Here is a 22,215-nt window from a genome sequence, read left to right as displayed (position 1 = left end):
GCAGCGCGCGGGCTTCAGGCCCAGGTGCTCGCCGGAGTGCGAGAGGAGCGCTCCGCTCCGCTCCGCTCCTCTCCTGTCCTGCGCGCGTCGCGGTGCAGCTGGAGCTTCACTCACCTGTGAGGGTGCAGGCAGGTCCTGGCAGAGCGGCGTGCAACGGGGCCGTGCCTCCGCTAAAGCGCGGGCGTGAACGTGCGCTGCCCTCAGGTACCGCGTGTTACTCGTGCTGCGTTGCTTACAGTGGGGCTACGTGTGTGGCTGCTAAACGTGAGCTGCCCCTGCACATCGCTTATTTAGAAATCTCGTTATGTCAGTCAGGCTGGCTCCTGGGGACACAGCAAGGCTGCTCGTGAGACACTGAATTAAAATAACTTCCCCCAAACAGAGCACTGGCTCTGGGGAAGACTTTTTAGCGATTCATTCCCCATCCCTACCGCTTGACTCCATCATCCCCACCTTTTGGTTTGGCAGCAACCTGCACAAACAGCAATAGTATTATCCTGAATACTATGCTGCCACCAAATGTAGGAAATAAGCCCGCTATGGTGTGATGTAGCAGCACGGGCCGGGGTTTCAGGCAGCTTCCCTGCTTCTCGGGGACACATCTGGACGGCCCCAGCTCAGGGAGAGGGGCTGCACAGCCACTGCTCTCCAGGAACTTGGGCCAAGTTCATGTGGAGTTGTGGAGCAGTAAATAACGGGGAGGTGAGGCAGAGGACAAAGCAGACGTCTGGAATCGGAGAGGGCTGTCGTTAGCTAATTGTGATCCTTTGCCTTCTCTTAAAAATAGACTCCAAGTACAGTGTGATGATTCCACCAAACGGGTTGACAGTAAGCCATTCTGCAGGTCAAATAGCCCCTCTGTTCCTCAGCAGAGGAAAACAATTGGTCTCAGCCAAAAACAGCCTTTTTGTTTATTAATATTTAATTCTTAAAACCTCCACCTCATCAACATCCCCTTTCAAGTCTCCTCTGAAATCATATCATTCCTCTCTTGTGTATTCTTCACTCTGCTGTTATTTATTATTTAACACTTTGTGATGCAGTTTGTGCTGAAAGTACTGCACAAAAGTGAATCATACTTACTATTGTTATTGGTAGACATTTAAGAGCCAGTCTTGTCAGGCACTTAACATTATACAAGTTTCCTTGTTGCTCAAAAACTGCTTAAATATTTTGTGTGATTAGTGCTATGCATGTGCAGAAATAATAACATCATGAAATGATATATTTTGTGAGCCATTAATCCTGACTGCCTATGTTATGAGTTCCTTGTTTTGCTAGATTCCTGGGATTTTCCGTAAGCATTTTGCAACAGCAACAAAGGCAAAGTATTTAGGCTAGAATCTAACATCTACTGGATTCAGTTCCATGAGATCAGGATCTGACTCTAAATGGCATGTGCTAGGAAACGGAGCTCAGAACTAGGGAAAAAAAGGAGAATGATTCACAGCTCTTTGAAAAACAATGTTTCCTATGACACCAGAAGACCTATTGAACCCAGAACCAATAAATCATATTACCCTAGTAAATCATAAATTACTCTAGTTATGCTCTATGTTCCTGTTAATAATATTAGCAATGAAGTTATTTTCACTGTATCATGTCTCAGAATTTTAAGGGTGAACTACTTATTCTTGACTAGAGCGTGAGCCCCCCCCCCCCTTTTTTTTGCCTGCTGAAACATATTGTAATGCCTTCATAGCATGTAGTTGTCAAAACATCTACGTGATCAAAATAAATAACCATTAAGCATAACAATGGAAACAGCAAAACTAAAACTGAGAGAAACAGGCTTTTTATACTGTACAGGTCATTGTATGATTTTCTAAAGTTTTGTTTTTTTTCAATTAAAACTGTAAATAAACTTTTAATTGATTTCAATTGTCTTTATCAAGCTGAGAAATACAAAAGATTTCACAATGTAGCACCACGACTGTCTGCTTTCAAGACATCCCTTTTGTCATTGCACTGAAGTAAATAATAAGTACTTATTTTTTCTATAGTTTAATTCCACAGCTAATGTATTTTGCCTCTGGAACAATTGAGAAGATGAAGTTTCAACCAACAGAATGTGTCTTTACTCAGGCGCATATCCACTTAGTTAATTGAAGTATTTAACTGTAGGCACAGACCGTATACAAAGCTCATTAGTCCTCTTACACTTCCCTGTTTTCAACGAGACTTTCACATGTGGATCAATGGCAATGCTTCTTGTTCAATTTTAAGCTAGAAAACAGGCTTTTGAGGAGGCACCCTATAGCATTGTATAGCCATTTCTCAGTGGTAGCTATATGAACACATTACACCCTCATACTTTGTACACATATGTGTGTATTATATATGTTAAGTTCTGTGTTTAACTGCATGAAATATTAGAACTGAGTCTTGGAAGCTTTTATGTAAATAAGTGATTTTGAAAAAGTAAAATTAAGAGAGAAAGATAACAGGTTAATCTAAACACTGAGGTGGAGATACATCTGAAGAATACTGAACAATTAGAGCAATTGCAGTGATCATGCTCAAAATTCTCTATTTCATTTTTGTTAATAATAATCTCCATGCAACCTCTAAATATTTCCCAGGGAAAGACTGCCTGCTAGAGAGAATGGTCCTTTGCCAAGCACTGAGCCACTGGAGTCTTCTAGCCAGTCATTAAGTGGAGAAATGTCATATAGCTCAATCATTATTATTAACAGGCTCTCCATAACCAACAATATCTGTCAGAAAAGGCAGCTAGACACGCCTGATCTCAGGCAGTATTGATATGAAGAGTATTTTGTGATAAGAAATTTCATGTGGGAACTGGAATTAAGCAGTCAGTGTCTGTGTTCTACGTGTTTATTTTGTACTACAATGGAATATTTGGATGTATAGATGTGAAATGTATTATGGCTGGAAAAAAAAAGAGATGATAATTATATGAGGCCAAGTGGCAGCATACTTGCAATTACTAGTTTTTAAAAGTATATCTAAATGTTAGAACGTCTGCTGTGGAGTAATAAGGTAACTGGAGACATACAAATTAGCTTAGCTGACATGAGTTGAAGAAGCAACAAAATGTATTTAACAAGGAGGCTGCTTGAATTTATAGCAACTTGGAACATCTTACAAACATTACACACCATACTGAGTACCTTTTTAGTTATTGTCATCAAAATGCAGCTTGCATATAGCGAAAGGATCACCAGCAAAATAATTTACTAAGCCATGAGGTGCATCATGAATGAAAAATCATGATTTGTTTTCATGGCTCGCTGAGGAGGAAAACAGTTTATTGCAATTCTACAATGTAGTGATTACCTTAATCACCTAATATTTTTCTTGGCCATCTTATTGTAAAACCAAAACCAAAGTAATTGTATGTGTTGAGGTGGGAAGGGGGACATTAACAGTGTTTATATTTGGAGGGGATTTAATGAAATTCTTACAGTTCTTGTACCTTCAGTTTAATTCAAAGGAAATAGTTTAAATCGGAAAACAAACAAACAAAAAAGATAAATTTAGAAGGCAAATGGAGTACTTTTAAATGTAGAAGAGGAAACACATATACTGTAAGGGTCTTCAGTATATGTCAGGGAAAAGTGCCAAAATATCACTAGAAGCTTTCAGCAGTGTAGCTGAAAAATGAATTGTGTCCTCAGGTTTGCCTGTTGCACAGCTATTCCTCTAATTTTGAACAAGGAAGACTGCCAGTCACTTTCTCTCTTTGGCAGGATCGATGTTTTTGAATTGTAACAATATCGCATGTACTAGAGAACTAAGTGTGCTTCTACTTGTTTTAAATTAGGCTGCCACAGAATTTACATCTGGAAGGATTGACCAAGTGTCTGAGGATTACTGTAACTGGCAAAGAAAGCTCTGCAGATCATTCCAGACTCCTACCAGCAACATCTTTGTCTCGTTTCCAAAAAAAGAAAAAAGGACTACAGAGGATCAAAAAACCAGAAACCGCTTTTGTAGCCTTCCAATTGAAAACCCAGCTACCTTTGTTCCCATGAGTTCAACTTTTCAAGGAAGAAAGAAAGCCTTTCTAAACAGAACTAAAATAGCATTGAAATTTTTCAAGGTTAAAGGCAGTATAATAGGCTGTATACTGTGCCTTAACATACAGAAGCTGTGCTTAGGCATAAAAGAGGACAAAGCAGAGAAAATTTTTTAATCCTCTACTGTCTGACTCTGGCATACATTAAAACAGCTAAGGAGCTATGCAGCAATGTCTAGAAGGTGGAGTAGAATGCTCTTTCTCCAGGCCTGGAACTTTTATGGATGGAAGCCAGTATATGAAGAAGTCCAAATTGTGAATCAGTTATAGTCTGTCAGTTCTAGCATTATTGACTCTCAGGGGCTAAAAGTGAGCTGTAAAGCTTAGAGGTGAGTTACTTGCTCTTCACAGAAAGGTGAAGGTTCTGTATTACATAATTTAAAAAGAATTTAGTGACCTTGTATTTTACGTGTCTACCAAAGTATACCAGGGCAGGAAACTAAAATCAAAAGTTCTTACTGAACATTAGACCTTTTTAGTGTGTTTTCCTGATAATAAGCCTTAGTTGTAGTAACAACTATCCATGGATAACTGTCACAACATGCCCATCCAAGAAATGAAGTATTTTGGATCTTACATGTAGTAATAACAGATATATGTAGGAACTCTCATATTTGTGAAGAAGGAAAAGAAAATTTCTCTGACAGGTTCATTTTTAAAGGATGTTAACTGCTAAAACATGCTCAGGTTTTTCAAGTAAGTAACGAGACAGATAAAATAAAGGATACAGATAAAGGTATAACAATCAGAGTTCTGTGATACTTTTTTTGATTATGTGACACTGCACTTTTCATGTGACTATCAGATTCACCTACATGATTGCCATGTAAGTGGCTGGCTGAGATTGTCAAACATGGTTGCCAAAGATTAAATAGCTGGAGTCCAACCCGGTAGCTATGAAATGTAACAATTACCTTTCTATTGACCTAAAATGAAAACTGCACTGGCTGATTTTTATTTTGAATAATCACAGCTTGCACTGAAATCACCAGATATCTGAGTGGTCAGTACTTCTGAAAATCAGGTCACATTTTTGAAAGCCCAATAATGAATTCAGTGACTAAATTTAGGCACATGTATTGGAAAACTGTTGACATGCACAAATACACATACAAGTTCTAGGCCATGCTTTTAGGCAGATGGTAACAACTGTCTGTTCTTGACTCCACATGATAGCCAGTGTAAGGAGAATTACTAAAGCTCATTCCAAGGGGATTTGTTTCTCTGTCCTCTAGGCAGATAGCCAGTGAGACGGCATAATCTATCAACCAGATATACTGACATGAAGATCTCAAGGTGGAAACTAAATGCATTTCTTTCTAGAGACAATTGTGGTAGTGTTAGTGGGATTCATAACTGATATTTCGCAGCACTCAGTGCAATTCTATTATACTTACCTCAAGTATCTGTCTAGAACATCTGTCTAGGCATTGTGTTATACATATCTTGAAGGAAAAGACACCAATCAAGTCTCTGCATTTTGCATCATGTCAATAGTTCACTGAAAAGTAAATACTTAAAGTAAATAATGTGCTCTGTAAAAAACATTTTTTATAAACATTCTTTTCTTCATGTGGTTTTGTCAAGCATACTTGGAGGTGGGTTTGGTTTTTTTTTCGTTTTATTAATTTTTTTTCTTATTATGACAGTGTGGTGATCCCACAGCTGATAGACAGCAGGACAAATTAAAGGATTTTAACTGTAATGTGAAATGCACATTAGGGAATCTTGAAGTGGTATAAGAAGATGGTGAGAGCAGATATCAGTGGAATCTTGTCAGGGGAAGGTCAGATTGGATATAGGGAAAAGGTTCTTCACCAGAAGGTGGTCAGGCACTGGGACAAGCTCCCCAGGGCAGTGATCATGGCCTCAGGCTGCCAGAGTTCAAGGAGTGTTCCAACGCTGCTCTCAGACATATGGTTTGAATTTTGGGTGGTCCTTTGTGGATCCCTTCCAATTTAGGAATTCTTCAGTTCTATACAGCTGATAGAAAACAGTAGATTATCTCAAACCTGCTAAATATAATCTAATTTTAATAACACATTTAGGATATCTGCTCCCCAGCACATGAATGCAAGATGAAAATGAAGTGAAGCACTTTAATACAAAATGCTGGCACATCAGAGTTCTGTTTTCAGAATGGTTTGTTTTATCTGCATATTTGTATAGGCAAGTGACATGGGAGTAAAACATAAAGAAGCTGCAATAATTATACATCTGTATAATATAGAAATGGTATATATATAGGGCCAGTTGTAACTGAGTACTTGGTGGAAGGACAACTCTCAATTTTCTTGGGGGTGTGTGGGAATTAGTCTGTCATTCACTCCCACATGCCTGACAGAAAGCTGGCCTCTTTAAAGTCATGTAATTTATATACACCTTGAAGTCTTAAATATGATTTTACAGTTTAACAAATTCTCCCTGTGAATATAGTGATTGTTCTTCTTTAAAAAGAAAAAAATACTAAATTTAAAAAGGAAATCACATGTAATTTCTGTACAAAGTAGAACAGTTGAGGTGAGCCTTTATAATATGATGGAGAAAGAGATTATTTTGATGGCTGAATAACCAGATCACTTTTCTATGCAGGTATTTAAATACATAAAATGACCATAAGTGAAAAAGAGTAGAGATCTCATAATACCAAATTATCTCATTTGTTTCTCTCATGATGTTTAGCTTAAGTTTAAAAAAAATTGTATAGCAAGATCAGAAATAGATCCTCCATGCAAAGACTGAATCTGTATCAGTTTTCAGTCTTTTCATCTTATTGCAAAGGATATTTGGGGTATTAAGTCTGCTGGTTGTCGTTAATTACTTATTGATAGCTGTACACAGAGGACAAAATCTCATTAGTGTTGAAAGGAATATTACCATTAACAGGAGAGAAGATTTCACTGTAAGGATCAAGATTTGATAACTTTATTCTCATTGAGGTGTTCTTTATAGGATGTAAAATTCCTTTGGTTGCAATGGGATCACTTTATAAAGTTGGTATAAGGTTTGTGTTATTCATAGTGAAAGAAAAAAACAACAACATTAAAGGATCTAAGAAGAAAAAAAGCCGTAGAAAAATGTTAGACAAAAGTAACAAAGATAAGGGCCAGATTCTCATGCATATTATGTAGAAGGAATATGGACATATTTAAGGAATATTTTACATACAGTGCACCCTTCAGCTCCAGTTCAGATAGCTATATACTGCTCACAATGTATTCAGACAGAGCTCTGGTTTCTATGTCCATCAGCATATTGAAGCCCAAGGGAGGCACGGTCTGCTGGCAGAGTGATAAGGACGGCTCTGTAGCACAAAGGCTGAAGGTAGCTGCTTGCTTGGGAAGCCAATAAAAATCAGCAGTGCATTCAACAATCCTTGTCTCTACCTTCCTGCCTACATCTATCCTAAGCAACTTTTGCGTGCCCTGACAGTGTAAGAGGATGAAGGTTGCTTTTGTCTGACTTCATGACCTTTCAGTACAGTTGCATTCCACAGGGACAAGAGAAGACTCATCTCTATGCCATGAACAGATAAAATTTTCTTGCCAGCTGGCATACAGCTGTGAAGTTCATTCCCTATGATACTGGAACAATTACAAATCTCAGCTCCTTCAGAGTAAAATGTAAATTTCACTATTTTCATCTTCTTATTTCACAATAATAATAATAATGAGATTAACTAAGCCATCCTTCCTCACATACAAACAGAAACCTAGAGGAAGGGGATGCCATCTTAAGAGACCTAGACAGGCTTGAGCAGTGCACCTCTCATGAGGTTCAACAAAGCCAAGTGCAAGGTCTTGCACCTGGGTCAAGGCAACCCCCACTACCAATATAAACGGGGGGATGGAAGGATTGAGCACAGCCCTGCTGAAAAGGACTGGTGAATGGAAAGCTGGACATGAGCCAGCAATGTGCCCTCGCAGCCCAGAAAGCCAACTACATCCTGGGCTGCATCCAAAGCAGCATGGCTAGCAGGGCAAGGGAGGTGATTCCACCCCTCTGCTGTGTGCAGGTGAGGCCTCACCTGGAGCACTGTGTCCAGATGTGGAGTCCTCAGTACAGGAAAGACATGGATCTGTTGGAGCATGTCCAGAGGAGGGCCACAAAAATGATCCAAGGGACAGAACGCCTCCCCTACAAAGACAGGCTGAGAGATCAGGAGCTGTTCAACCTGATAGCCGCCTTCCAGTATCTAAAGGGGGGCTATATGAAAGGAGGGGACAGACTCTTTAGCAGGGTCTGTTGTGATAGGACAAGGGGAAATGGTTTCAAATTGAAATAGGGGAGATTTAGATTGGATATAAGGAAGAAGTTTATTATGGTAAGAATGGTGAGGCACTAGCACAGGTTGCCCAGAGATGTGGGTGCCCCATCCTTGGAGATATTCAAGGTCAGGATGGACCATGCTCTGAACAACCTGATCTAGCTGTAGATGTCCCTGTAGATGTCCCTGTACCACTGCAGGGGAGTTGGACTAGATAACCTTTAAGAATGCCTTCCAACACAAACGATTCTATGATTCTATGACCCTTTAATTGTGATTACTCTTAGAGCTTGTAAAGTGTTCTGGTACCATGGTGATGAACATAGTAAAATTCCCAAGTTAGATGATGGATCCAGCTGGCACTTCTCCCCCCTCCACACATTAAGGTGCTCACCATAACAAGTTTATGATTTTGCCCTAAAAATCTGTTGAGTCTCGTTAGTCTTTATGAATTTACTTGCAGAATCCGCAAAATCATATGTTCTCTTCACTTTTGATGTAGTCTAGACTGTAAGAGAGAGGTGTACAATTTTTGCAGAAGTAACATCCACATGTTGTTTTACTCTCTTGATTCTTATGTGTACCAAACAACCTTTCAAATGCCGTAGCAGGTTAATAAATAAATGTGAGTTCTCCTTTTTGGAAAAAAAAAAAAAAAAAAAAACCCACATATATATATATACATATATATTTTATACCTATCTGTCTGCTCAATCATCTTAGTCAAGTTTTACCCAGAATGGCTTTATTATGTTTGTTCAGGTGAGATTTATTGTTCAGGATCTCAGTGAGAAAGTCTTTCTACTTTGCACTTTTTCTATTTACATGGGATTTATGCAAATATGGCAGGTTTGTTTTTTCAGTCTAGAAGACGAAATAAATACTATAAGAATGCAGCAATATTACAAATGTCTTTCTTCAAGGAAGGAAGTGTGTGAAAAAATAGGAATGGCATCAGTTCACAGAATCTTTCTCAGGATATTTACTCAACTCTTTTTTAAATAGAAAGCACTATTACTTAAGTTTTCCAATTCCTATTAGCTGTGTTGCCTAAGAATACCATTGCATCTTGCACTGCTTTGTATCCTTGCTGGCAGGGTCACTGCAAGTCAAAGACTACGTGGCTGTGGGCAAGATGCTGATCTTTCATCTGTAGACAAAGGTACTCTCAAGAGTAAGTGAAAGAATTATTGTTGCAGGCAAACCAAATGTCAGTATCCATGGTTTTTGAATGTTAGACAGTATACTAGGAGTTGACTAAAACATTTTCCATTGTGAAATTAATTTTGAGTGGATTTTATCTACTGAAATACTTTACCTGTGTACACATCTGGATGCCTCCAAAACAATTATACTTTAGAAGCTGCATAAAATAGTAAATACTGGGAGAATGGAATTCTAATGGACTTAGATCAGGGCTCCTTTCAGCCAGGGTGAATTTGGCTCTTTATTTGCCTGAGTTGCAGAAATCTGATTAACCAAAGTTTATCCAGAAGTAAATTAGTGCTGAAGCATGAAAATCAGAGCTTTGAGACTACTAGTGTAGCCTTATGCTAGCTTTTTTTCATCCAAAGAGCCCAATTAAGACAACTTGGCAGAAGCTTGAAAAGCATGGATTTTCTAATGGTTGCTAGTTAAAAAAAAAAAATCACTCTTTATATTAAGAGAAAGGGTTCCTGTGGGCCCAATGAGGAGCAGAAGGGCAAAAACAAAGCACAACACCTGAACTACAGATGTCTTCTGGCTTTGGAAGCCCAAACTGGAAATTTTAGTACTAGTCTGTTTATGATATCATTATTTCTGGCTGAGAGCAAGGTAACAGATGCTTTTTCAGGTCAGTGCTTCCAAGCCTGTTCCTAAGCAGACATCTCATCCTTATTTACAATATAAATGGACTTTAAGTATTGTAGCATACCAAGTGCATGAACAGACCATGTACAGTGGTCAATGACTTAAATTGCACAGTGGGGGATCCCTCCTAAAGCTTAGCAACACTGGCTTACAAAACCTGCACTGGGAAAGAAATTCAGCCATATAAAAAAGTCAGTTCGGTCCCAAATAAATTCTCAAAAGAGAGCTTAGGGCAGACAGAATTTATGCACAGATTTTATGCACAGGCTTCTTCTCTGTACTGATTTCTCATCCTTCTTGCTAGGTGGATGAAGATGTACTCACTTGTGCAAATACCTTGTTTAGATGGCTATACATTTAATATTTAATACTTAAACTTTGACTGCAGCTTGCTTGAAAATCATGGAATCATAGAATCACAGAATCATAGAATGGTTCGGGTTGGAAGGGAACTTTAAGATCATCTAGTTCCAACTCTCCTGCTATTGGCAGGGACACTTCCCACCAGATCATGTTCCTCAAAGCCCCATTCAGCCTAGATAAAATTAATGAATTGTCACGGTTTGGCCTGGTTTCCACGACAAGGGGGTGAAGGAACCCATGGATCCATGCCCTGGAGAAGGGGGGAGGTGGGAGGAGAAAGGGAAAAGGCAGAGGGACAGGCCTGGACAAGGAAAACAGCGGCAATGAGCCAAAGGAAAAAAAAATAACACCTCAGTTTACTAAATATAGTAGTGGAATGTGAGATAATTTAATATAGATAATAAAGCTAATAAATCAAATAAAATGTGAAAGAGAGTTTCCAAAACCAAAGTTCTTACTGTAATGCTGTAGGCAAAGCAGCCAAGGAGCAAAAAGGGCTGTCTTGTGACTCTCAGTCCATTTTATCTTTCCCTCCAAACAGAAAACGGAAACAGAATAATGAAGTCTTCTGAGAGTCATAGTACATTCTTCTCTTCCAAGACCAGGTGACCAGAACTCATGAAATATATATTGACAATTCACGAATCTGCAGCATTAACTCTTTAACTCCCTGTGCACTCCATGATGTTATGATGTGGAATACCAATGAAGAACCATGAAACCATGACATAAGAAAATGTCTTAGTTTCAGCTGGGACAGAATTGTTTTCTTCAGTGTCTGGCATGATGCTTCCAGTTAAATTTGATGTGCTCTTGAACAAATTAGCCCTGGAGAAGCAAATAGAGTAGTTGCTTTCTCATCAGCCTATTCTAACAAGGAATGTGATGATTTCCATCTAGGAAACATCATGAATGTTACTTTGTCAAAAGTCCAGCCCTGGCAAATTCTAAACAATTCAGAATTCTTTAGTACTTTTCAAAGAAACAATCAGTATGGTAGCAGGTTAGACTAGGTAGAATTGCCTGAGAACTCATGAAGGTAAAAAGTTACTGACATTTTGGAATCAAGACAGACATCTGGTCCTCCATGGAGGACATATAGGAAGTTAGATGGTCCTCCATGGAGGACATATAGGAAGTTAGATGCCTCAGCAGAGTAAACCTAAAAGTCTGCATACTAAGCGGAAAACATGACAACCAATTAATTAAGTGCTGTATCTCACATGGTGCCCATCTATGGAAGTTAAATATCTAGCAGAAGATAGTAAGCAGATGCTTCTTTCTATTCAGCTACAGTTTGGACTCTGAATTCCATATTTATCTTCTCAGCGTAACTGTTGTTTGTTTCTTTCTGTTGTATTTATTTTCTTAACAGAAACCATTAATAACAGATGAAGGAGCTACTTCAGATTAATATGAGGAAAGACAGAAGAAGAAAGAAGAGTTTCATTGGTGAGCAGAGTATCATCTTCCAGTTGTCACAGAAAGTCTAAATGTGAATCATTTTGACTTCACTTAATTCTTCAAAACTCAAGTTGTAGGACAAGTACAAATACTATACCAACCCTAGATATACTCCACTAGCTCTTCAATTACTGATTAATTATTCATATTCAAAGCCTTACTTCAGGTTTTCACTGAAGTACAATGTCATTCCTGTGATAACAAAAAAGGTCCCAGCATTCATTGAAAACATCTTGATTTATGGAACTCATCTTAAAATGTGAGTAAGGAGACACCTCTTTAGTCTAAGCCTAAACACCAAAGATCAAAGCCTGAAAAGATTTCTTCCATTCACTAAAAGATATTAACATAAAAAAACATTTATAGGGAATAGACACATGCATAGCCACATATCTTACTGTGAATTCAAGTGTGACACAGGCTTAATTAAAAGGCAAAAGGTCAATTATATTTTCTAGATATTAAAGTTAATTGGTCAATACCAATCTGCAATCTTGCCATTTGTGTGAGAGTCTTTACTAGGTTGTTAATAAGCTCCACCACTCTACTAGGAATTACAAGCTCATATTTTTCTCATCTGATTTCTTTCCATTCAGGAGCCTCTAATAATAGAAATATATCATGTTTTTGATTTATGTAGGTAACTCCAAATGACAGCTTGTACACAGTGTTTCCCATAGCCTCAGTCATTAGGAAAGTTTTAAGCTTCCACTTATTTTATTTTTTTATTTCCTCCTAGGCATTTATTATACTCTTCCTATCATGCTGAGCTCTTCTAACGCTTAGAAATAATGTAGAACTGAAAAAAAAAAGCACAGTCAATTAATTCTTTCATTTGAATAATTAAACATTTTAAACATTCTCTCCATACCTTATGTTCAGCTATGGATATATTATTAATAGTAGCCTGTGCTGTGTGCTGCAAGAGAATGTTAGACACATAATTCCTAGCACCTGGGGAGGATAACACTTCCTGACCCTATGAATTTACGTACCCAATGACAACGTTATCTAATTCAAATGCATTTCACACTGTAATCATTATACCGTATGAATGTTGTGCTCTTCTATGAAAAATTCAGCACAGTTAATTATTCCAAAAAATGTTATGGTCGTTGATTCCATCCCACTGCATTCAACAAAATTTTTAATCATGCTTCACTATTTTTAGGATGCTCCCATTTTATCATTCATTCCCATAGCTTACTCTGTTAAGACCATCCCATAGGTTTAAGACCATAGGTGTGTAGAAGGACTGTCAGTTGTCAGTTGTCAAATGGGTCTCATCAATGGTTAGATGCAGTCTGTTACATCTCTGCTTGTTGAGTGTGTTTCTGTAGACAAATGTTCTTCAGTATTTACTTCTTTTGATTGGCATTATGTAATTTTCCCACAGACCCACTCTTGAACAGCATGCAATTATTCCACCATGCCTCATAAGCAAACATAACTGGCTTCATAGGAGAAGCTTTTTTTTCAGGAGATTGTGTCCAAAAGCACACAGAAACTAATCTTTTCAAATGAGTATAAAAGGTGACAATTCTATGTGAATCACAGAATCACAGAATGGTGTGGATTGGAAAGGACCTTAAAGATCTTCCAGTTCCAAGTCCAGCCTTTATTTTTTAAATTGTCTGTTTTATCAGTATGTACATCAAGATTAAACTTCAACTTCTTGATTACCTTTCTGGACAACCACACAATATTGAATTAACTCAGTTTATGGTTACATATATGCCTAAATATTAGTAAATAGCAGATACCTTCAAGTATTTTTCTTTATCACTTCTAGTTAGTTTTAGGCAGGCTATAAGAATTTAACAGGAGTTGTTTTTTAATGGAAAGATACTGCCTTAGCGAAAGACTTTACTTTTTCTGATACCCTCAGGGCTTGTCATTTAATTATGATATATTAATAGAACTGCCATGATGCTTAAGTGATAATGCGCTGACTTACCCCCAAAATTCTGATGATCATTGGTCATTGGTTTATCTGATTATAGAGCTAGTGTCTGAAGCACAAAGTAGTGGAGCAGCTCTTTTTGCAAGGTCACACAGTTCATTTTCCAATAACTTATTTGCTAATCACTGAACGTAGCACACCTCTCATTCTCAGCCTACTGTTCCACAGAACATATATCTTCTCTACATTTTCTGCCACATATGCTTGTGTTATGGTTTTGTGATTTTTTGTTGTCGGTATTCCACATCATTACATCATGTAAGGTACGGGCAGTTAAAGAGTTAATTCCCTGATTACTGCAAACTACCTTTTTTGGTGTGGCCCTCTGAGGGGGAGGGGAGGAGGTGCACTCCCCAGGGGTCTTTGCGTTAGGGGGGGTGGTGAAGCCGCGTGGGAGACGCGGGGTCTGTTCCTTCCTGCCCGGCGGAGAAAGCACGTGGTCCTCCTGCAGTTTACTGTGTAAGATTTTCAGCCTGTAAACTCTCTAATATAATTCTACTAGCCTCATTTTGATATATTTAGTAAAGTTGGTCGTTCCTCCTCAGATTGGTGCCGCTGTTTTTTTTTTTTCCTTTTTCCCTCTTTCCCTTCGTCTTCCCAGGTGGCGGCTCCGCGGCTTCTCTGCCGCTTTAGCCACCGGACCGCCCGGGGGCTGGCCCTTACCGCCGACAATTTTTTTTCCTTTCCTTCCTCTTTTTTCTCGTTTTTTTTCTTTCGGGCCTGTTCCCCTTGTCACGGACGCAGACCCTTAGATAATACCGTGACACCTTGCAACTACCAAAATGATCTTTAATGGTTCCATGTCACCTGGAGGAGGCACTGAAGTTAATTTCTTCATTTTGCCTGTTGTATAGGGGAAGTATCTCTGTTGTGATCACCCCTCAGCAAAAGTAGGAATGTACTGATAAGATCAATTAATATTTCCAACAATAAAGGTTTAGTTCCTCATTATTTAAAAAAAAACCAACAGAAGTTCAAAGAGCAGAAAAGCTGCTTTTCTATCAGGAATAAAGTCTGCCCTTTTGTACTTAGTCACAGGACTATGTTGTATTTGTAAAAGAGATCTGAAAAGTGCTGGAGGATAAAATATTTAAAAGAACATCACAGTGGGAATACACAGTGTTTGTTGCCATTGACTTAGTTGTTATGAATAAATACAGCTGGAAGAAATTTGAAAAAATCATCACAGACACAGTGAAGGAAGAGTGTATCTGAAGTGACGAGTTAGTGCAAAACAGGTGGATTTCGTTTGCCTGAAATAGGATGCAATCTTGTCTTAATCTATTATTAATTTGGCAAATAAAAGTTTTGTAGTGCATGCCTTTACTTGCAAATCTGCCTCCGTGTGCCTCTACCTATGTTGAGATTTGATAGCTATCTCTTTTTACCTATGGTTTGAAGAACACCTACAGATCTTTATAGCAGGAACCTGAGAGAAATGCAAAATGTAATTTATTGCTGAGATAATACTATTGAAAAATGGGCACCACTTCTTATCTAATACAGTGGGAAAACAAAAGGCCCTTGAAATTCTGGGAAGCAAAAGTGCTCGACACAGCTGAAAGAGTCCACACTGAAACATAAAACAATCAAGTAGTATTTAATTTTGAAATCGTATTGCCTACAAATTAAGCTAAGAGGTTTGTAATAGGAATAATTACCTCCTCCTATACCTATTCTTTCTCTGTTCATTTCCACCTTTAATTATGGAAAACCATTTTCTTTGATAAAATCTATGGCAAAATAGATGCCTGCTTCTTAGTCATTCTGTTTCATGAAGTTCAGTGACTACTATACAAGTGACATCACAGATGGTAATGTCAATTTTAAGATCTATTTCACATGTAAAATCCGGTACACAAAATGAGCAAACAGGAACATACAGATATAAGAGTTCTATGAAGATTTTAGTGGACAGAAGTAATTCTCCAAGGCAGTAAAGATTCTCTCAATTGCTGATGCAATCTATTAGTAAGCCTGTATGTTGAGGGGACAGTAGTGATAGGCTGTGAAGGCCAGTCAACAAGAGGGTTTATTTGTCTATCTGATGTATAAATTAGTTTCCACTTGCACAGAAGTGGACAGCTAAACCTCACTCTGCAATCTGCAGAAGCTACAACTTCTCAAAGTGGCATAATGATGGATTCTTTTTCTTAGATTTTTTATAATCACTATTTATTTTTTTCTCAGAGTATTCTGATGTTGTTTCTTTATGTTCAGTTTGGTGATTTACATGTACATGTACATAAAACCATGAGAGCCTCTCAAAAATAAGTTTAGTTACACTATTGATCTTCAAAGAAGAAAAAAAATTCCCCTTTTAAAAAAGAAGATGAATTCTGTTTTCCTGCTTGAAAAATAATTTTCTGGTTTCAGCAAGGATACAAAGAGATTTTCCTTGTACATTTTGAGTTAACCAGTGTAACAGTAAAACAAGAACATCCTTGTATGTTTAGTTGAAGAAACATCTAAATTATCTGTTTATTAAAGTTTAATACTTGAAGGATTGCTGCCTTTTTTTTTCTTTTTGGTGGTTAAAGATCATCTGGGTTATTTTTTTCTAATAAAATGTCATCAGCAAAGAAGGAGAAAGGAATCTGAGAATCACGCATAAACTAAATAGTGCTTCTTTTGTCAAATTGCTGCTTTTGCTTATACATTAATGGAAAATCTGTTTAAAAGTAAAGGAAGTCCAACAAATCCAAGTTTTAGATCTAGATGTGAATTAAATGCACTCATATTTAGTTTTTATTCTCAGACCAAGTCAAACAATAAATACCTGGAGTCTGTAGTACTCTGAAGACAAAAATATACACTGAATAGTATTTTCATATGTATTTATATGTTTAATTTCCCCCTAAATGTGACTGGACACATCTCCGTGATCATCAGGAATTATACACTACACAGAACTCAACATGCATAGAGAACATTTAAATCAGGAAGTTCCTAGGTAGTTCAGTATGAGGTGGCTGTAAATTACAACTTTTCTGCATAGTTTTGGAGGTGGGTACTTCCCTTAAAGCCTTGATTTTGTTACTTAGCTGGAGCCCTGCAGACTTCCTAAGTTTCTTTTTTCTGTGTCTAGCAGTTTCAGTGCAAACTCACAACTCAAACTTCCATGGCTCTTCAAGAGCAGAAATCTAATGTGTCAAAATTATATATTAATGCAAAAAATTTCTTCTAGTCTACCTCTCTTGCTCACTAGAGTTGTGACTGATTGAGACTTCTCAATTTTCTGTCAGCACAGGTCTCAGTTACTCAGCAAGATGTGTAAGTAGTGTGTACATGAAAATGCAATCTCAGGATAGGGAAATCCCAAATCAGAGGCACCCTGAATAAAGTAGAACTTCTGAATATTTGACAGCACATAAAATGAGTAAGACATCTATTAGAATCTTACAAAAAACAACTCATATCTAGATAGAACCTGTATCTGTGTCAGAAATGGGAATTCGGCGTGCAAAACAAATTGAGTTAAATAGTGTGTTTAACTTACTACATCAACTTTTATATTTCTCATAGTTACAGTGACTCAAAGAATATATTACAGGTTTCTTGACTAAATGGAGCCTGCCTACACTAAATGAATCAGATAAAAATCAACTACATTGTGGATTCTTAACTCAGTGTCATCATTGTTCCTTTCCTAACAACAAAACATTGGTCCTGGTCAACCAACCTTTTTGTTTTGAGCAAAACATTTTAAGTATTTTTTTCTTATTTTGTGGATCCTTTGAAAATGAAAAGTCATTTGGTATCAAAGTGAAATATTAATAAGACCTTTTTTTAATACTGATAATCACTATTTAGTTAGTCTTTCTTTTCCATACAGAGTATCAAAAGGGCAGACCTTACGTTTTTTCATATTTTGTAACATTTTAGGCTTTGCTTGGTACATTTATTTCTACTGCCATACCATACCAGAGTCTTCCACTCTTAGCAATGGAATAGGATGAAAACAGAATGGGCTAGTATGAGCTACTACTCTTAAGTTTTCAAAACTAAATAGTTGTTACCTGTTTGAGGGAGAAAAACAGGAGGGGTGTCATATGCCAGACCTTCCAAAATGTAACACATACTAGGAATGCTCTCCTGTTACAGCATTTATGGGAGCTGGAAGAAGAGAGAAATAGAAAACAGACTTGATATGTTGCATGCCTTATTTATTCAGCCTGTGTATGTCCATATTGTCTCTAAACGAACACAATGATGTGATGATGCCTTTTATATCGTCAGGTTTTATTAATTCCCCTTATTTTCTCTAATGTATCCCTCAAGGACTGATATAAATTATAGTAGCAAGCAGTGAAAACAGATGTTGATAATTCTCTGCGTGTTGTTTACACCTCCAACCTTCATTGGATTCCCTGCATTCCAGATGGCACATAGTCATTCCATTCAATGTGTACGATTAAAATGGTCTAATTTCAAATCTGCACATCTGTTTGTGCTTTGTAATTTAAATTCCAATGTCTAGATCAACCCCATTTTGTCCTTTTCACCTTTTGGATTCTCCCATTTTTCCAATTTATCCTCTTACCGCTTGCTAAGAATAGATAAAGGATTCCTTCTTTCAACCACTGTTTTAACCATTTTGCTTTTCACATAAATTAGTCATCAGAGACAGTAGACCACAATCACCTATTCCTATGATGGTGTTGGGATATTTATACAGACTGCACCTGAGATTGACAAATGCACTTCAATGTACTTGCTTAATCCACCAAATGTTGCCTCATGAAGAGAACTGTCATAAACTACTTAATAAAAAGACCTCCTTTAGTGCTTTCTATCTAGTTATCATCAAGTAGTTTACAAACTGGCACCCAAACAGTCTTCACTTGGGGATAATACCCCCATGGAAGAATAATCCAACCATAGGAATGTTATAGACAATGACAGAAACCTTATCCAGTGCCTTACTGTAGATTTCACATGCTGAACAAAGCAGCACTCAGAGCTCTGCATGTCATGCGGTGCAGAATAATGGAGTTGTGGCTGTTCTGCCAGGAAATCAGCAGTATACAGTTCCTCCTATAGTGCGAGGTCTAAAAGGGACTCCAGCATGAAAAAGAGTAAGTAAACTTTGCCTGGTGAGGATTAACCTCATGTTTCAATTACTGCCTGACGCACAGCAAGCTGCTGCCTGAGGGACATGGAAGCCGCGTGGCTGTGGCAGCTCCCACCACAGCATCCGTGGCCATGAGCCAGCGCAGGGCCGTACCACCAGGCTGGGCTCCATCTCCCGGCAGGGGCTAGAAGAACACAGGTGAGGGAACAGACACTGTGTGTTTATTTTTCCGTGTCACCTTTAAAAAAAAAAAAAAAAGGACTGTTTGTGTCGTGGATTTTCAGTGTTAGGGTATGGTTGGACTTGGTGATCTCAAGGGCCTTGTCCACCTACCCGATCCCATGATTTTATGTGTAACTATTAGAGCAAAACTGAGACAAAGACTGTGGAAAGCTCAACTGGAAAGCATCCCTTCGAGGTGCGAAGGAAAATTCCGGATGCTTTTAGATGACATTTGGTTTGCTTCAGTTTGCAGGTTAGGAAAAAGTTGAAGAAAATCAGGCAGGTTTTCGGCGGGTTTTGTTTGTTTCTTGCAACCGAAACGGCAGAGCAACGGTGAGCAGCCCGCCGCCCAGAGCCGCCGCTGCCCAACATGGCGGACCCAGTCGCCACCTCAGCACTCGCTTCCCGCGCCGCGCACGGCCGGACACCAGCTCCTCCCCGGGAGCCGCCCCCGCGCCCAGGCACCGCCCCCGGCGGAGGCGGTGCCACTCTCTCGGCGGTCCGAGGCGAGGATGAGTGGTATGGCGGCGGCAGAGGACGTGTTCCGGAGAGCTCGGGGAAGGACCCTCACTGCCTTCTGCCAAGGTACGCGGAACTCCAGCGGAGGGCTGCGTGTTCCGGCGGGCTCTGTTCCCTGCCTCGCAGTCGGACGGGAGGGGCGGGCTGGGCCGCGGCGGGGAGCGGAGTGCGGCGAGGCGGCGGCAGGTGGAGCGCTCACCGTCGGGGAGGCGGACGTTTGGAATGTGGAGGGGCCGGGACAGCGCCCTGGGTCATCTCCCGGCGCCTGGAGGTGTGTGACGGGCAGCCTCCGCCGCGTGGTGTGAGCGGGCTGTCTCCGGGCAGCACCGTGCTGTGCGGGAGCCGGGACGTCTGCTGAGCGCTGCGAGCTGAGGGGGCCGCACCTCCGTGGGGAAAAGGCCAGCTACGTCTGATGCCAGATCTAAAGTGAATGGTCGTTTTTTAAGTACTTGTCAGTGCTGCTGAACTTGAGCTCCGCAAATTGTGAAACTGTTCGCTGGCACCAGCAGCGTGCTTTCACGTGTTGTATTGTACTTCTGTGTTTAATTGTATGTTTGTACTTTCGTATGCCTGTACTTTGCCTGCTTAACAGAGGTAGGTTCTGGTTTCTTCAGGGTGCTCCAGTCTCCTTCGGGGTAGAGGAATGCTGCTGATTCCTTGCCTGGTGCAGAGACAACACTGTTGCTCACTTGGGCTGGCAGCAGATGTGGTTCCACGCTCATCTCCTCCCAGGCCAATTAAATATTGAGGCTGCTGCCAGGCCGGAGATGGCTCTCACTTGCTGCTGTTCTTTTGGATGGGCTAACAAATACATATGGATATTCACAACATGTTTCTCATCTGTTTGTAGAATTCTGTAAGGATGGGGATTCTGAACTTCTCCTGGGCTTGCTGGAGACATAACGTGCTCTGTCTTTGGCAGTCTTTTAGTACTGTCAAACATGGAAAGCGTTCTGTTTCCATGCAGTTGTTTACAAATTACACATGGTATTGGTTTGATGAGGTGGGCAAGGCTATTCCATCCCAGCAATTTTGTGGTATTTTCTTGGATATTGTTTGGAAATATTTGACTTTACTTGTTGCTAAATAAAAAGAAATCACCAATTCTGAGCATGTGAAGTATACATATTCAGTTATTCTGACAGCCTGTTAATAACTGCACGTGGTCTGGTTGGTTTGGAACAGGATGTGTAGCGTTTACTTTGGGGACAGATGGCAGACAAGCCATCTAGTTACATCCACCATAATAAAAGGAGTGTTCAAAGGCAGAGTAAAAATCTCTGAAAAAAAAACCTAACATATCAAGTATTTCTTGAAAATTGCATTAACCATGGATGGAAAAATGTCATGTAGGTATCAGTCTTCCAGGTGCCCCTTCTTCTGAAGAGTTCTTGTTGTTTGATGTTCTTCAAATAATATTAATTAAGACATTTCTTAGTGATTGTTGGTGTTTAATCTACTTTAGGATGTGTTAGCTATCACAGTCCAACTACCATCTCTGAGTACAATGGTTCTATGTTAATGTATTACTTAGATCTTTCTTCAGAGACTAAAGTTCAACACAACCTTTTAATGACAAAGTGATTTAAAAAAAAAAAAAAGGGTAATCAAGGGTTAACAAACCTGAGGCAAAGTTTCATGTAATTTAGAATTAAAATCACTTGAATCTGATTTTTTTTTTTTTTGGTTGGGTTTTTGTGTGTGTGTGTGTGTGTTTCCCTCTGTCTTTAGAATTCATTCATTCTCCAGGCATGACTCCTTCTGTCAGATAACCAGGCAAAATATTTACCAGCACTACTTTGCCTTGGCACAGTACTTCCTCACAATTTGAGAATCACCACTTAGGGCTTAAAATCATAGAATTAGCTAGGTTGGAAAAGACCTACAAGATCATCCAGTCCAGCCATCCACCTACCACCAATAACCCCACTAGACCATGTCTCTCAGCACTATATCTAAACGTTTCGTGAACACAAACATCAAAACACGCTCTAACATAGAGAGCCATACCGCCACCCCTCCTTCCTTACCTAGCCTTTCTGAAGAGCTTGTAGCCATACATCGCAGCACTCCAGTCATGGGAGCGATCCCACCGTGTTTCCGTAATGGCAACTAAGTCATAGTTTGCCTGCCACGTGATGGCTTCCAGCTCCTCCTGTTTGTTGCTCATGCTGCAGGCATTGGCAAAGATGCACTTCAGCTGAGCCCCTTGCCTCACCCGTAATCCCAATGCTCCCCTAGGCACACCTCTTAATTTTTTTTTTTTCTTCTAAGTCCTTTGCAAAATCATGCTTCCACACCCTATCCCCTAATAGTCGTCTGTTCAGTCTGCTTGCACAAGATGTGCTCTGATCCACTTCTTCATACATAACCCATATGAACCACAAGTTAGAGGTCTAAAATACCATGTACTGGATGGAGCATTGTAGCAAGAACTGGTTCATTGCAGG

At 39.3% G+C, this 22,215-nt stretch overlaps 1 protein-coding gene and 1 long non-coding RNA gene across 3 annotated transcripts in view; one reads left to right on the top strand and one right to left on the bottom strand.

Annotated features, from left to right (window-relative positions):
• LOC110405689 overlaps positions 5,520–22,215 on the bottom strand; it is an 82,635-nt gene continuing 65,939 nt past the window's right edge. Inside the window, exons 3-4 of the long non-coding RNA XR_002443071.1 lie at positions 17,970–18,066; positions 5,520–6,025 (exon numbers count right to left, since the gene is read on the bottom strand). This is a non-coding gene — a long non-coding RNA (uncharacterized LOC110405689). The remainder of the gene's footprint in view (positions 6,026–17,969; positions 18,067–22,215) is intronic.
• The window catches only part of CPPED1 (calcineurin like phosphoesterase domain containing 1), a 46,711-nt gene continuing 44,171 nt past the window's right edge, over positions 19,676–22,215 (top strand). For both annotated transcript variants that reach the window (XM_021411219.1, XM_021411218.1), the window contains exon 1: positions 19,676–19,831. In XM_021411219.1, coding sequence (XP_021266894.1) covers positions 19,759–19,831 — 73 coding nt within the window. In that variant the 5' untranslated portion in view covers positions 19,676–19,758. The remainder of the gene's footprint in view (positions 19,832–22,215) is intronic.

The sequence above is a fragment of the Numida meleagris genome, chromosome 13 (assembly GCF_002078875.1).
Source record: "Numida meleagris isolate 19003 breed g44 Domestic line chromosome 13, NumMel1.0, whole genome shotgun sequence".
Lineage (NCBI taxonomy): Eukaryota > Metazoa > Chordata > Aves > Galliformes > Numididae > Numida > Numida meleagris.
The sequence above is the reverse complement of the archived record's forward strand: the minus strand, read 5'-3'. Positions and strand labels throughout refer to the sequence as shown.